The sequence below is a fragment of the Dicentrarchus labrax genome, unplaced genomic scaffold (assembly GCF_905237075.1).
Source record: "Dicentrarchus labrax unplaced genomic scaffold, dlabrax2021, whole genome shotgun sequence".
Lineage (NCBI taxonomy): Eukaryota > Metazoa > Chordata > Actinopteri > Moronidae > Dicentrarchus > Dicentrarchus labrax.
Window position 1 is genome coordinate 8,595,780 of NW_026136704.1, and position 16,356 is coordinate 8,612,135.

Consider the following 16,356-nt stretch of genomic DNA (forward strand, 5'->3'; position numbering starts at 1 on the left):
ACTGCATTCAGGTTATAAGGAGGGGGTGTTCTCCATTTTGGGGTTTCTTTTGGCCCTTGATGTGTTTCTCAGATTTTCTCCAGTTTTCTTAGCAGCGGTTTGGTGGAGGAAGAGGGAGGGATGGAGTGAGGAATGAACGCAGATCGCGGAGGACTCGAGGGGGGCACTGAATGAATCCCAGCCGGATGGTAATAGCGGGGTCGATGTTCTGGCTAATTTAGCTTGCTCTCTACCTTGGCCCTGCGCAACACTCGGCTAACAATTACTGATAGAAAGAGACAGAAGGAGAGAGGGAGGAAAGAAGGAGGAAAGGGGAGAGGAGAAGGAGGAGGGTGGGAGCATGCAGAGAGGGAAGATGGAGAACGGGAGTGGAGTCAAAATGAGAAAGACAGATTAAAGAAGGGGGAGATGGAAGCGAGGGAGCGACAGGAAAGAAAGGAATAAGGCTCTGAGCAAATTGCGAGGCCGTAAATGAACGGAAAAGGAGAGGAGGGAAAAAGAAATCACCAACTTATTCAGGAGAAACTTTCTAAGTCTCCCTCTGGATTCCACCCGCAAGGAGTGTGAATTTTAAGGCCATGTTGAGCTAACGTTGTACGAAGGTTGTGTGAGCGTTGTGCTCCCGTCTCCCCCCGTCGCTCTCTCTCCCAGGATTAATTACCGGGTGTCAGTCACAGCCGACGGCTCTCCCACGCTCCCTTGCTCCCACTGGTGCATTCTGGGAGAGCGACAGGTACAGCCAAAGGTAGTTTTGTGTGTGTGTGTGTGTGTATTTGTGTGGAATGCAGGGGGAACACTGATATGTGGTGGAATGTGTTTAAGACTTTATATAGTTATATAGCTCTGGTGCAACTCTTGCCATAGCAACGAACAAACAAAATAATCTTCTGGAGGCGCACATACTGAAATATCTTATTTTCTGCAAGAAAGCAAGTAAACGCAATTCCCAGAATGTCAAACTACTGGTTTAAATCCCTGAACTTCGTTTATTCATGTCTGTGAGTGAGATATATAATAATATATATATATATAATTACTTTTTTTTTGTCCTTGCAAGGACAAAAACAGGAGAACAAGAGCGAGCACATTCTCGGACATTGACTGGAAACAATCAATAATACCTTTGTCCTGTTAAGTTTATGACGCCATAAGTCCAGATAACAGCCGAGTAATAGCTTTATAGTGTGTCGCAGACAGAGCATTATTGGGTATTAAAAGGGAGTAGAGGTTAGCTAAACCTAGCACACTGACAAAGGCACTATTATAATGACGGTCGGGTGTAGGCACCTTAATTTAGAAACCCCATCTGTAACTTGTTCCCATTGTCTGAGAAGCGAACGTAGAGAATGAGGTGAAAGAGCGAGGGAGGAAAAGTGGGTGAGGAAGAGAATATGGGGGAAAGGGGAGGGGGGCAGTGCTTTATCATACTTTTTAATGAGAATTTATTAATAGGTTTTTATCGAAGGCTGCGGTTGGCGAGGGGAAGTTAAGGGATGCTAATATTAACACACTGCATCGTCTCATCCAACTGTTGGTGTCATGTGCTTTTAGTGACCCTTTAGGTCATTTTCAGTCAACAGATACCCTTCCTCACACGCCACCATCCATTTCTGTTCCTCCCTCCCTCCCTCTCATCCTCCCATCCATCCGTCCAGAGCTGCTCCTCCCATACTAATCAGTGGCTTTTTGCTTCCTGGATCAACAGACGGTGTTTGTCTTCTCCTTCTGTCCTTCTCCATCTCCGTCCTCGCAGCCTTAGCTTCCCTTCCGCATTTGCTCACTCAACACTATCTGCCAGACTAACCCTACACACACACAAACACACACACACACACACACACACACACACACACACACTACGAGCGTCTCGTTAAGACGCATGCATCATGGGTAAAATTGTACTTCCACGTCCCCATTAATACGGCAACACTGGCGCACAAAAAGCACACTCACTCCTCCTCGGGCGACCACCACACACTCCTACACACTGTCCCCTCTGCTGCTCTCTGTGTCTCTGTGAAATCACTCATTGCCACACTGCTCCTCCAAAAATAACACTGATAATTAATTTCCGTTGTGAAATGATTCGTCTGTGGACTGACTAGCTTTCATATTTCACCCTGCATCGATCCCCCCAGCCCGCTCGCGTGCGCTTCATTAGTCATAGAGAGAGAGAGAAAGACAGGGAAAAAGAGAAAGGGAGAGGGAGAGAGAGAGTTAAGTCAATTACCGTCGCTTATGTTTGAAAGCAACGCAAAAAAACACATTAATTACAATAGAGCTGACATGTAAATTGGGATTATGAGCAGGGTAGTTTGTGTCACATATCTGTGGAGCTGCTGCTCCTATAAAAAAACTACAGCGGCTTTACATCAAAGCAGCGACTTAATAACAGGGTCCAAGGCAAACTTTGTCTAAAAGTTATTGAGTGGGTGCCATAAAGCCCCACGGTTAGCAGCGTGCTTGGGCACTCTGCCACCTCCAGCTGATTCGACATATGAATGGGAGAGAAATCTGCTGGCCTATTGGATTTCAGTTAACGTGCTGAATTAACTGAGGTGAAATCGGATCCTCCCTCGCTGTAATGGACAGGACATTAAAAGGGAATTCAAGAAGCCTCAGCTCTCAATAAAGGGACAACCCAGTCAATTACACATCTATATCGTTGTATGTATGTATGTATGGAAAGAATTAATTACCTGACCCATTGGAGACTTTTACTTATTCACCAAAAGCTGTTGTTGCTTTTTCAACTCCATTTTTCAGCAGTAACCTGTAACATAAATATTAGTGTAACTCTGTACCTGCTTAGCATTTGGCGATTAACCACCACTGGTAATAACATCAACTCTTACCTCTTTCTTCCTCCTCCAAAGGCCCTCCGTCGGCGCCCGTCCACCTCATCTCCAATGTGAACGAGACCTCTGTAAACTTGGAGTGGAGCCCGCCCCGGAGCACTGGAGGACGCCAGGACTTAACATACAATGTGGTGTGTAAGCGTTGCGGGCCCGATGGTCGACGCTGTCAGCCCTGCGGTAACGGCATCCACTTCAGCCCCCAGCAGCTCAGCCTGAAGGGAAACAAGGTGTCCATCAATGAGCTACAGGCCCACACCAACTACACCTTCGAGGTGTGGGCAGTGAATGGAGTCTCGCCTCAGAGCCCCGGGCCGGAACAGGCTGTGTCCGTGACCGTCACCACCAACCAGGCCGGTAAGACAACCAGGGATTGTTTCAGTGGTGGGTGACTCAGTTCGAGATAGAGGTCAGTTAAAGGGAGTCATCACCAAGACATATCTCACCTGCCTGTAGCCATCAGGAACAACATCAGACATCGATGTCCTAAAGTGCTGCTTAAGTTAGTTAATATTTTTGTGACAGTCCAATAGCTAGCCAAAATGTTACATTGAAGAAGGTTAAAGCCTTCCATAAGTGTAGGTGCTATGTCGATCTGGCTGGAAGTGGGCAACACTGATTGGCCCGATATATTGACATACCAATATATTTTGTAACCCTATTGAACGTGTCAGTGCAGCCCAGTGAGACACTACAAATTACACGTTTTTATGCAAGATTTATGGATTTGAGCTCTTCAGACCAGGCCAAGAATTACTGTGCAGTAACAGTTGAGAAAGTTGTATTATATGTTATATATTGGAAATAGCTAAGCATAACTACTCCTTTACTGTATACCATTGCCACAGAATATAGGTGTAAATGGGCATTAAATCAGCTAGCGGGTCTGTAAAAATTGTTTATTAGGACACATGAACATAGACAGACAATAGCTGGTGTACAAAGTGTTCTGCCTCTTGGACTGCCACCTGGACTGTTTACCTGCAAGCAACCAAAGCCTGTTAAAATATGATCAGTCGGTGCTATTCAGACTACAAACGGAAACCAGAATGCTTCCGATGCCAAAATCTTGGTCCCCATTCCTATGCAGATATCTGTTCATAGATATTACTGTTACCTGTACTAGTAAACTCTTATAAGTGAACCATGGATTCAATTTGAGATTGAAGGTTCATTCTTGACATTAAAAAACAGCAGTTGAAAAATGAAATCGCATCTCAAGGTTCAATCAGTAGCTGTTCTGGAGCTTCACATGATCTTACTCATCTCTTTGTTCACTAAGTTTAGTTTTAGGTTTGCTTGCTAATCACAGTCAGTTTTTTGACTTGTCAGTGGGAGCATGTAAAGGAAAGAGTGCATGTTGGTAGAGAAGCTTTGGAGCTGTGTGTGGGGGCTTATATTTGATGCCGAGCACAGGTTACACGGAGCGCCTGAAGTACTTTTTTGGGGGCAATCTGCGTGTCAAAACATGTTTATTAAAGCTGTAAATAATTTGGGTGAAGGCTGGGTGATTACCGAGGAGGATGATGGATTCTCTGCAGTGGGAAATGATTTTCTGCAATATTTCACTTGAGTTTTGCATAATTAGGCACGAGAAGCCTAGGCTGAAGATAGGGGCAATGTGCTATATTTAGCTCTCAAGCTAATGAATTAGATGAGTTGTATTGATCTGTGGAGGCTTCATTACAAATGCTGCTGGATTGTGTGTGTATGTGTGTGTGTGTGTAATTATTCTAGTAGAATACACCCATGAATACAGCAGCCTCTCCTCCAGAGCTGGAGAAGAGCCCTCTAGCCCAGGGGTGCGTTCAAAGCCTCCCGTTGTTTTGTCATTTAGCCATTTTGTAACCGGTTGTTGTGCAAATGGATTTTACGACCCTGGCCCTTTCTCTTCATCCCTCCCTGCTTTCCTCCGCTTATAGCCGATCATTACCTTGGTCTTCTTTACTGCTCTGCTCTTGGGTGGCAAGCTAAGTGCCTTTTTGTGTCCTTTTTTTATCACTAATTTCCATCCCTGGGAAAAGCGAATATCTTGAATAGGGCTCGGACTGGCAATTTAAGGACACAGTGGCTTGATTTATCAGCTGGGGTCAGGAAGATAGAGATGAATGGATGTGCTGCCTGTGGGAGAGCCGTGAGTCCTGCCAGACAGGCATGTGTGGGAGCTGTAATGGAGCACACCCTGGAGTCCAGGCCGAGGGCTCGTAATAGCATGTCAGTATGGCCACACTGACGCACAGTCAAGCAAAAACTCCAAAGTGCACACTCTCTCACATGGATTCATACAAAGACACAGTAATACACACATTGATGTCCCCCTGAGGTTGCTCGAGGCTAATCTGCTGACTTCAACTTGTAAGATATAGATGATGTTGCCTTTGGCTCGGCACTGGTGCATGTTTCACAACTGTTCCCCAGGATTAGTTATATGAAGCTTACAGCTGGAAGCTCTATTATGGTGTGGCGTGTGTGTGTGTTTGCACATGTGCAGAACTGACTGCATGCTTGGCTAAAAGTGAGAAAATGTGTTGCGCAGAATGTTTGTGCGCTCATGGATGGAGATGATCTACATTTGCCTCTGAAACAATGTCCTCTATGTGTCTCCGGGTGTGCATGTCTCTTCTAATTTGTGCGCATGTGTGTGTGTGCGTGCTTAAGAGAATAGCTCCAGACTGATTGGATTTCTTCCTGCTAATGCTCGGTAGGGGCTTTGGAAGCTCTGGTTTCAGCCTCTGGTAATCCAGCCAGTCATCTGTGGCTGTCCCTCTCTCTGTATCGCCTCCCCTCATCCAGACACCGTGGATTACACATTTATTATGATAGATTTATTAGGATTTATAAGTGCTGTGGAAAAGACAACCCCCGCCACCGCCTTTCCATAAAAGTTCAAATTTCGGCTAGAGAGGAAGAAGTGAGGTAGGCAGGTTGGAAGGGAGGAGCGCTTATGTGTTTTTGCAGAAGAGGAAAATAGATGAAGGTGCAGCGGAGAAATATGCCCGGAGACAAAAATTAAGACATGAGTGCTGTTGATTGCATGTGCATGCATCGGTGACCAGGCATAAGTTTGTGTGTGTGTGTGTGTGTGTGTGTGTGTGTGTGTGTGTGTGTGTGGTGTGTGCCAAGAGGTCAGATTCCATATCTTGCCATGAACAATTCCACTGTCATAAATCAATGGGGGTCTAACCCTTTCACCCGGACTGCACGGGGGAATGGGAGGGGAGAGAGGGGGGTGGTGTCCAAGCTTTGAACTGACCCCTGGCTGTAAATGGATGTTTTTTCCCCCTTTATGGGATCAAGCACTTTGTGTGTGTATGTGTGAGAAAGAAGGAAAGAGCGAGTCAGAGAGAGAGGTGTTTATGTCTCGATACAAAATACTTGGCAGGCTTAGGTGACTAAAAGTGAATTAGTGCATGAGAGAGAGTGTGTGTGTGGGCATGTCTGTCAGCGCACATGTGTGTGAGTTTCCATCTCTCTGGCAAATCGGACAGACGTACATGTGGAAATGTGTTCGGGGAGATGGAAGTGGGCTTTATAGGCGGGGGGGGATCTTGTAAGCAGGAGCCATTTTCTCGACACCCTAAAAAACGACTCCCTTCTCGGCTATTTTTCCTTGGCGGCAGCAAAATCGAGTGACTCCAATCTGGCAACCAGGCTCCAATCTGGCAACCACATGTGCACCGCGGCCCCTGTCTCTTTTAATGTCAGACTGTAATCAACCGCATATATTCACGCGACTGCTCGAGCCGACCGCAGCTGCTCCTCGCAACACGAATGCTTTGTGATGAACATGCTTGCAAAGACAAACTTGCTTACTTCACAAACTGGGTTCCACGCAGAGACAAAACCTCACAAACATTTGCAAAAAAAAAAAAAAGGACACTATTGTCCTGGGAGGGTGATTTTTCAAACCAAACCAAACCCAGGACTCTATTTGCCTCTGCCAGGTTTTTACTCATTATAATATATGCATAGGTGATATGATTGAGTTTTTTGCTGTCTGTGTGAGATAATGGGACTAGGTGCATGTTTTTCTGTGTGAATTTCTATCTCTGTGTTTGTGTAATGAGGTCCTTTGTGTTGCTGTGTGTATGTGTGTGTGTGTGTGTGTGTGTGTGTGTGTGTGTGTGTGTGTGTGTGTGTGTACTGTATGTGTGTCTGTAAGTGTTGCAGGCTGTGAAAGAGTTTTTTTGGAGCTCCCAATTCTGAAATGAGATCTGAATATTCATTACATCTAACACTTATTATTCCACCAGCGTTCTTTTAGCCCACGCGTTCAGGAGGCAGTAAGAAATTACATATCTGCCCCACATATTTAAATTCATCTACAGAGGTGCCAGCTTGTCTAGCATGGTCTGCCCATGTCGCAGCCTCAGGTTAAACTTTTCTCTATTCAGGATAGACATGTCAGGTTTAGTCTTGCATCAGCTCTGTACACTGTTCTACAGTATTTTGTCTGTGTATCAGTTTGTTTTTAGGCATTCCTCTGACTAATTTAGCCTTAGCAAATCATAACACTTGGCCTTGATGGATCACCTATATCGTGTTTGGGCTGGCTTTAACCTTGGCGTCTCACGTAGGGAACCTCAGAAGGGACCACTCAGAAAATCACTCATCTTTATCCTCACATTAGTCGAGGGGAAAATAAAAATGCAACAAGAGGAGGAAACACGATTAAATTGCCATATCTGTCATCTTTGGAGGAAAGATGGATGCGTGGATTACCTTGAGGGAACGACGGCCTGTGACCCCTCAGGGGTTTTCTATATGAGCCAGAGCGTCCTCGGTCAGCCCCAGGAGGGCCTTCAAATTGGCTCTCGGTGCCGGGTAAGATTGATCGGAGGGATACAAATGGCCGCCATCTAATTGTTTAACGGAGACGCAACACATTAGGCCAACAGGATTACACAACCTTGGTTTAATCTATTTACCAAGAGATGTCTGCAATCCCATCCCTCTCCATCTCCATCTCAGCCCCCACCGGTCACAAACCCTCCACCCCCCCCTCCTGCCACTTCTTCAGCCCGCTGAAACTCAATCCGTGGCTGGTGCTTGAATTCCAGGCCCGTTTGAACTCAATCCGTGGCTAAAAGCAGGGTTTTGTTAGCGTTAGCTTGAAGGCTAGGCTCCCTGGAGCCCATGGTCAAAGTGATGAGAATGTATATAATGTCATAGATAATCCAATCATAATCGGTGGACCGTGAACCCCTCATTAATCATCCCACTGTAATTTTTTAAAAGGCAGATGGTCTGGAACGAGTAAGGTTACAGTATCACTGAGGGCCAGAGGTCAAAGATTCACTCCTCGTAAGAGCAGACACTACACAGAAATGCTACCTGGGCATTAATAGAAATGTTTCTTTGTTTTTCTTTGTGGAGCTTTGTTCTGGCTCTGTAGAGAATAGATGGGTTTGGTTGTGTGGCTGTGAGGATACCTACAGGCACTTTGCAGACGCTAGAACCCCCGAGGTTCTAGAGATGTGTGTGTATCCATGTAACCTTTTGGTCCTTGGTCTATACCTCCACCTGTCCCACCACCCTATATCTTCCAGTCTGCTCAAAACTCAGTCTGTACATGAGTGTTTACAACACTATCTCTCCTACGCCTGTGGGTTTCTCTTTGTAGCATCAAGTGTATGACCCAATTTTAGTGTTGTCACACTCCCTGAAGATAGAGGTTTGATTTGTGCGGCAACGACATACTGGAGGGAGGGGACGAGTGTAAGCCATTATCTGTGCTTTAACCTTCACATGTTAAAGGCGTCTGAACGCAGATAGCACGGCTGCTTGAAATATGGCCTCATTATCAGCTGCGGCAGAAAGGGCTTGAGATAAGATCTCACTGGAGCTTTAATGAAAACCAATTGATTTGCTCTCTTGAAGACAAAAAAAAAAAGCAAAGGCGTTGGGCTCATTTCGAGCTTTCTGAGGCAGACTTTGTAACTTTGCAGCAGCGCAAGGTTTCCCAGGGTGACCTGGGTATCTGCAGAAAATGAAGTTAGACATTATTTTGCCAGCTTGTAGGAAAAGTGGCTGAGACGCTAGCGTCAGCTGAGGGAAAATTGGATCAGTTTTATTTATGCCAACCAATAGTTTAGCAAATAGAGAATTGCCATACACTCTCTCTTTGGCAATTCAGCTGTGTGGCCATACAGCTCTGTAACACCTCAGATTTTGAACGGAAGCCAAGTTCAAAGACAAATGGAAGTGATTGCTTTGTGGCCTGGCCCACTGTTTGACTTTCTCAGCAGGAGCAAAGTGTGAGGGATTTAGGAGAGCAACACGAAACAGACTTGGTGTCTGCAAGGCTGAAAAACAACATGGAGGACTGAGACAAAGCAGTGGGCTAAAATGTGTTTTTTTCTTCTTTTTTCTGTCTTTCTTTGAACATTTCACTAGCTCCCTCGCCAGTGACTTCCATCCAGGCGAAGGATATCACAAGACACACCATCTCACTGGCCTGGCAGCCACCAGATAGAGCCAATGGGGTCATCCTGGAGTATGAGGTCAAGTACTATGAGAAGGTGAGGGGTCCAATGGGAGATGTAGTTCCTGCTGATGAAATAATCTCCAAAATAGCCATCAATCTCGGTTTGTAAGAAGCCACATCTGACTCTTTTCTCTTTGTTTCTTTTTCTGTCTCAATGTCATTCGTCATCCTCAGGACCAAAATGAAAGAAGCTATAGGATCATAAAAACCTCTTCTAGGAACACTGACATCAAGGGTCTCACCCCCCTCACTTCCTACGTGTTCCACGTGCGTGCTCGTACGGCGGCCGGCTATGGGGAATTCAGTGGCCCATTTGAGTTCATGACCAACTCCGGTGAGTTTAGCCACGACGCTCCTGCTCAGCTTGCCTCGATGGCATCGATACAGTGCAGAGGCAGAGAGGCTCAACGCCAGCTCAATTACCCCCTATTTCTGCAAAATCCTGCAATGATAGCATCTTTTACGAGTTTGTCTCTTTCATTGTAGGGTCATTAATCAAAATAGCTGTCGTCTATGAAAGATAAATGATATTGTGCTCTGGCACCTGACGGGCAATTTGAGTAGCTTCCATTATTCAAGTTGCAATGAGTCTCAGTGGATGTGTCTGCTAGAGCTCAATCTATAGAGGTTTTTGAAGAATGATACAGTTTCTGATATTTTAAGCTGGAAGCTCTGATAGATACTTTTTGCTAAAGCCAAAATATTCACTGTTTCTACCAGACTTTAAAACTCTATAAAACCCTAAGATAACAACAGTTACAGCCCCCCTACGTGGGTGGCCTCTGAAACCCCACTGACCGGCCAGTGGGTCAGTCTTTACATGGAGTGCAGCCAAAGACTGTTAATTTAATTTTAAATTCTGGTGAAGATCCCAAAGTTACAAATATTTCCATTTGATGAATACAGAGAAGGTCTGGACAAGCTGGTACAATATATATTAATATATTAACAACATTAAAGCTACTTAGAGGGAAATAAATAGGGAGAAACGGAATGCTAAGGAATTATATCAAGTGAATGTAGACAACAACACTTGAGCCAAACAAACCGAAGCTTAACTGTTTTTTTTACACATCTGATTTCCTCCAGTATAAACTTACGCTATATAATATGGATTGTTTAATGGGAGGTTATGACATAAAGGGTTTGAGAGACGCTCTGTGAGCCCAGATGTCCCCTTTGTAATGCAGATAGAGACAGCAGTGCATGATAATGACATGGTCAAGCACACATCCTAATGAGCCATCATTGTCTCTCAGTGGCATAGGCAGAAACACACAGGGAGGAAGTGGGAGGGGGGCTCAGTGACTTTGACAAAACCAGAATGTACACAGGCTCTTTCATGTGCGGCGACTCGATCGAGCGCAGTGATATTGACTTTGCTCTTTTGTCTCCATCCATCCCTCCTCCCTTTCTTTTTTCTCTCCCTCGCTCACCTCCCCTTTCCTCTCCCCCCCCCATCTTTCCTTACTTTTTCCTCAGTCCCAGCTCCCATTATTGGTGATGGGGCCAACTCAACAGTGTTACTGGTGTCCGTGGTGGGCAGCGTGGTCCTCCTCATCATTCTCATCAGCGCTTTCGTCATCAGCCGAAGGTGAGCTTCATCCTTCTTGTCCCTTCTGCTTCCTGTCTCTCCCTCTTTTCCTCCCAGATGAGGGATGTCTTGCTCAGCACCAGGAGAAGTAGCTGTCAGGAGATGGACGTCACTTGAAAACACACACACACACACGCACGAACACCCACACTGAGCCAGACAGCTAGTGGTGAGTGATGACTCGCCACACCGGAGGCGTGATTGACAGCTCCGACAGCTGAAGAGATGCAATCAGCGACCCCTCGCTCCCTGTCCTCTGCATCCATCCCCGCTCCTCGCATCCCTCCATCCCTCTATCTCTCTGCTAGAGGCTGTAATCCTGGCTGCTAGTTATTTTCTCCCGCTGTGCCTTGCTGACCGCCGTGAAGGAGGGGGGAAAAAAGAGTATGAGGGGAGAGGGATAGGAGGGTGGACAATGAGATAAGCAGGCAATGAAAAAGTAGGAGATAGAATACAGAGAGAGAGTGAGACAGAGAGGCATCAGGTGGATTTGCAGTGACCCAATCTCAGGGTGTTAACCGGAGAGCAGGACAAAGCACCGTCACACAGATGGGATTACATGCAGATGGGGCTGCCTCACCTCAGGGTGTTAACCACACTCCCCCATGCATGTGTGTGTGTGTGCTTATGTAAAAAAAAAGTATTGTTTTCGTGTGTGTGGTGGCACTGGGGGAAGGGGAATGTTAATGGCTTGTGTGTTGATTCTTGCATGTGTGTGTGTGTATATGTACCTTTGATGGCGTTTGTTGATCCCTTTATGTGTGAGTGTGCCTCTTTATATGGAAACCAAATCATTGTTTGCATGTGAGTATTGGTGTTGAGAATGATGGGAAGTGAAGAGGGCTGTTGATTGTGTGTGTATATGCCTGTGTGCGTGTCCTCTCTTTTCCATGTGATTGCCTCTCTGCCCAGCCAAGCAGGTGGTTGTCTCTGCCTTTTTTATATGCATGTGATGGCCACTGTCATTGTGCTGCTGCGGCCATTCTGTGATTGTGGGGAGGGACTGTAATCACGTAGCCATTTATCGTCATTACACAACCACAGAGGAGGACAATGTTTCGCACATCTGGTCATTTCCACCACTGACCCAACACATCAATATAAGCACAGGTGTCAGGCTGCCTGAGGGATTCAGAGGGATTTAAGTGCATCTTCTCTAGGATTGATCTGCTGCTGTATGCTCAGTGCCCTTCAAAAACCTTTAGTGCTGAAGGATACTTTTGGCTTTTTTTTAGTAATACCACAAAGTAAAAATACTAAAATAATAAGAGTTGTTCAGTTTACTTAAATGTACTAGAGGGAGTTTTTAACAGGTTATGAAACACTCTCAATTTAATACTGATGCCTCTATATTATACATAAACAAACAAGACTATCAGCGGGAAGATTGGATTTTTCTATGTAGTTATTCTTTTTGCCTGCCACAGGGTCAGATTCGGTTGGATTCCCCGTGAAATCAATGAAAAGAGGCAGTGGAAACACTACCGCTTTTGTCCTTGTATGGACTTTAAATGAAATTGAATTATTTTTAGCAAAACATACCTACAGTTTCAAAAGTATTGCTCATTGCGCTATAATATATTATATATTCATATTATTATTAACATGCAAACAGCATTTTAATGTTGAAGCATTTAAACTAATATATATAGGTCTATGTTTTACCAGAATCTTTTTTTGAGATTTTGGAAAAAAAATATTTTTGTAAAAAAAATAAAAGTTTTTTTTTTTTTTTTAAACAGATGAGATATAACATCTTAATTAGTGAGCTTTATAGGTGCTGGTAAGAGGATGTTTTAATCATTTTGACAGAGCCAGGCTGGCTGTTTCCAGTCTTTATGCTAAGCTAGACTAACCCTCCCCTGAGCTTAGATTCATATTTAATGGACAGATATGAGAGTGGTATCAATGTTCTCATCTCTTTCCCAAAATGTTGAACTATTTTTGAAGCTTTTATCCTAAGAGCAATTATCAAGACAAAAGTGTCATAAAAACCATTTTCTAAAAATCACATTAGGTTAGCATTCTGTATTTATAATGAGCTCTCTTTAATAAATAATTAATATCAAACAAGAATATCAATGTCTCATCAGTAATCAGTGATTGTGTCGCCACTTCACATAATTTAATTGATGTACAAGTGGGTTTGGAGTCTTGGAGTTTTAATTAGGGTTTACTGAATTGACACTTGTATCCCATTATTACTATAATAATCTTTCATTTTTACATGAGATGCAGATGCTTTGCTCTTTATCCTGACATTTGAATCTTGAAATGCTCCATGTGCTGTTGCCACTGTGACTGACCACCCTGCTGTCTTTGCCCCCAGAAGGAGTAAGTACAGCAAGGCCAAGCAGGACTCTGACGAGGAGAAGCACTTACATCAAGGTAACTCATAGTTAACACTCCACCTACACACTCTATAATTGAAAAACATTAGCGCTGTCAGGTGTGCTCATGTGCATGCACTCTTAACCGCAAATGAAGCCCATAAAATGGAGGGAAAAAACAAAACAGTTTTGAAGTTAATGTACTTGCATCCTAACATGCCCCAAACACCTCATTATCAAGTCATCAGCATTGTTATTTGCATCCCACAAAAAAAAAATCAAATTAATGAGCTCCATCTTCATTTGAGTCAGCCATATTGGCATAAAAAGCAATGGAGTTAGAGCGTGAAGCGAGGTATGGAGAGAAGAAAGGAGGAGGAGGAGGAGGAGGAGGAGGAGAGGTTCCACAGAGGAAGGCGGTGTAGCCTGCAGCATGATGGAAATAAAGAACAGATGGAGTGTAGTTGCCGGAATGAATTAACCTTCACTTTTCACTCCCTTATTTCTTTTTTTTTTGCTTCCTTCCTTTCCTTCCAAACGTCTCTCGGCAGGAGTGAGGATATATGTCGACCCCTTTACCTACGAGGACCCAAACCAAGCCGTCCGCGAGTTTGCCAAAGAGATCGACGCCTCCTGTATCAAGATTGAGAAAGTTATTGGCATTGGTGAGGAGCCTTTTGTTTGTAATCCAGCCACTTCTTTTTAATCAATTATTGTAAGTGCAGTGTAATGGGGAGCCTTTGTAGTAAGGCATATTGTAACAAAGTTTGGATAAAAGCATCCACCTAATGGGATAACAGAATATTTGACATTCATTTCATGCAGATATTCTGCTACCAGCATATATTTCTCAGTGATTCATGTTTGTGTTTGGCTGTGTGTGCACTCCTTTAGAATAAAAACTCAGGACAGCTCGGACAATAACATTTGGTCTTCCTCAAGAGAGGTCAACGAGTAAAAAAGAAAAAAATCAGGGGAGGCAAAATAGGCTGTCCGTGGCTAGAGAAAAGTCATCCAATGACAAAATAATAAAGAGAAAGAATCAATATCCATTTCCCCTCTCTCTCTGCTCCACTGGCCGAGGGGAGGAGGGGAGTGAGGGATTAGAGACCCTGATCAATGTTTAAAGTGGACCCCTTCTAACCTGCACACACACATACACACAAACAGGCACGCACCACCATCACCTACTCTCTTCGTGATGTGATTTATGGTCCGTGCACTGTAGTATCAGAGTGCTTGTGTATCATCGTTCCACATTTTCAATCCAGCCGTGTGTTTTTCAGGGGAGTTCGGCGAGGTCTGCAGCGGCCGCCTGAAGATGCCGGGCAAGAGAGAGATCTGCGTGGCCATCAAGACACTAAAGGCCGGCTACACTGACAAGCAGAGGAGGGACTTCCTGTCAGAGGCCAGCATCATGGGCCAGTTCGACCACCCGAACATCATTCACCTAGAGGGCGTGGTTACCAAATGTATGTGCTACAGCGTGTGTTTTTGTTTACTTTATACGTACAGAAAGGTGCAGGATGAGAACTTTTCCATTTCCAAATGACGGAGCGAACATAATTTGGTGTATAATTCTTTCCCTATTCGAGAAAGTATTTTGGAGAAATGAAATTGCCACAGGAAATTATAATAATACTCACACACACACACACACACACACACACACACACACACACACACACACACACACACACACACAAACCCATTTACACACACAATGACTATTATATTATAATAACACAGAAAGGACATTCATTTCTGCTGTCCCCTTTAAAAAAAGTAACAATAAATCATTACAAACTACGTCTGCGGTTTTTGGGTGACTTTGGAGAAGGGTCAGTGTAGGGACAGTGGTGTGCCGTTGTGTGTCTTAATGCTTGCATACCTACGGTATCTCAAAGACTTACAATTGCTTATATTGCATATGTTCTAGGATACCTGTATTCATGCACATATGCGTGTTATTACTTGTTCACATGCGTGTACCATCCGGGGTATCCCCAGGTGGGCTTTGTCCAGAAGGAAGGGGGTCCAGCATTGGTGGTGGGGAGGGGGAGGTGGAGTTAGAGGTAGCTGGGCAGTTGGTAGGGGGGGCTCTAATGGGTCCAGGAACAGGCCCTGTAGCGCAGCACCAGGCTCATTAATCATGGTGTCAGCTGTAAATGTGTTTGGGGTTAGGGAGTGATACCCTATCCCTCCTCTATCTGCTGCTGCATGGCCACAAAACACCAGCCAATCCCCCCCCCCAGCCCTTGGCATTCTCTCCTCTCTGTCTCTCTCCCTACCTTTTACACCTTCTCCTGATGCTATTTGTTAGGCTAGGCGTGTTTGTGTGTGTGCATGTGTGAATGTCTTGTCAGCACATGTCGGCGTCTGTGCACCTTTGATTGCATGCATGTGTGTGTGAGTGTTACCATAGCTGATGGCCAGCCTTGGCTCGGGTTAGATGGATGAAGTGCCTTAATGTGTCGTGACACAACAGCCTGGCCCTATCTGTGCTAGATAACACCGTCTCTCTCACTCTTGGACACAGTGTACAGAAACACACAGATAGATGCACACACACACACTTAGCCCGAACCGGAGCTGAAAGTGAACAGCAGTTCAGGCAGAATTGCTTATCACCTATCGCACCTCTCACCGCAGGGAATGACCTCTCAGACCTCGCAGAGACGGAGTGAGAAAGACAGAGAAAAGGCGGACAGATGGACAGGAGGAAGGAAAAAGAAATTGGAGAGACAAGTGGCAGACAGGGAAGGCATGAACAGAGACGTGGGGATAGAGAGAGAGACAGGAAGGCGGTTGAGAGCTGATGGATTAGAGGAAAGACAGAGAACAACAGTGGGGACGACAGAGAGAGAAAGCCGAGGGGGGTGGAACTACTGAACCGGCGGCTGAAAAAGAAAGAGACGGAGCGAGACAGAGGGAGAGAGGTGAAGGAGAAGCAGATGAGCTACGCAGCAGTGACGGGAGCCGTCATGAAAGGATGGCAAGCCAAACCATGGAAGATCATCCGATAACTCCCACTCCACCTCCTTCCACTCTTACGTTTGAGAGCTTGACACAAGGTTTGGGCAAATTAGT

General features: G+C 45.0%; 1 protein-coding gene across 2 annotated transcripts in view; it reads left to right on the forward strand.

Moving 5' to 3' along the window:
- The window catches only part of epha4l (eph receptor A4, like), a 54,507-nt gene that overhangs the window by 26,117 nt on the left and 12,034 nt on the right, over nt 1-16,356 (forward strand). Inside the window, exons 5-11 of one of the 2 annotated variants that reach the window (XM_051397266.1) lie at nt 2,877-3,212; nt 9,252-9,376; nt 9,517-9,676; nt 10,825-10,936; nt 13,266-13,324; nt 13,818-13,931; nt 14,553-14,738. In XM_051397266.1, coding sequence (XP_051253226.1) covers nt 2,877-3,212; nt 9,252-9,376; nt 9,517-9,676; nt 10,825-10,936; nt 13,266-13,324; nt 13,818-13,931; nt 14,553-14,738 — 1,092 coding nt within the window. The remainder of the gene's footprint in view (nt 1-2,876; nt 3,213-9,251; nt 9,377-9,516; nt 9,677-10,824; nt 10,937-13,265; nt 13,325-13,817; nt 13,932-14,552; nt 14,739-16,356) is intronic. The other variant, XM_051397267.1, reaches the window with a different exon arrangement.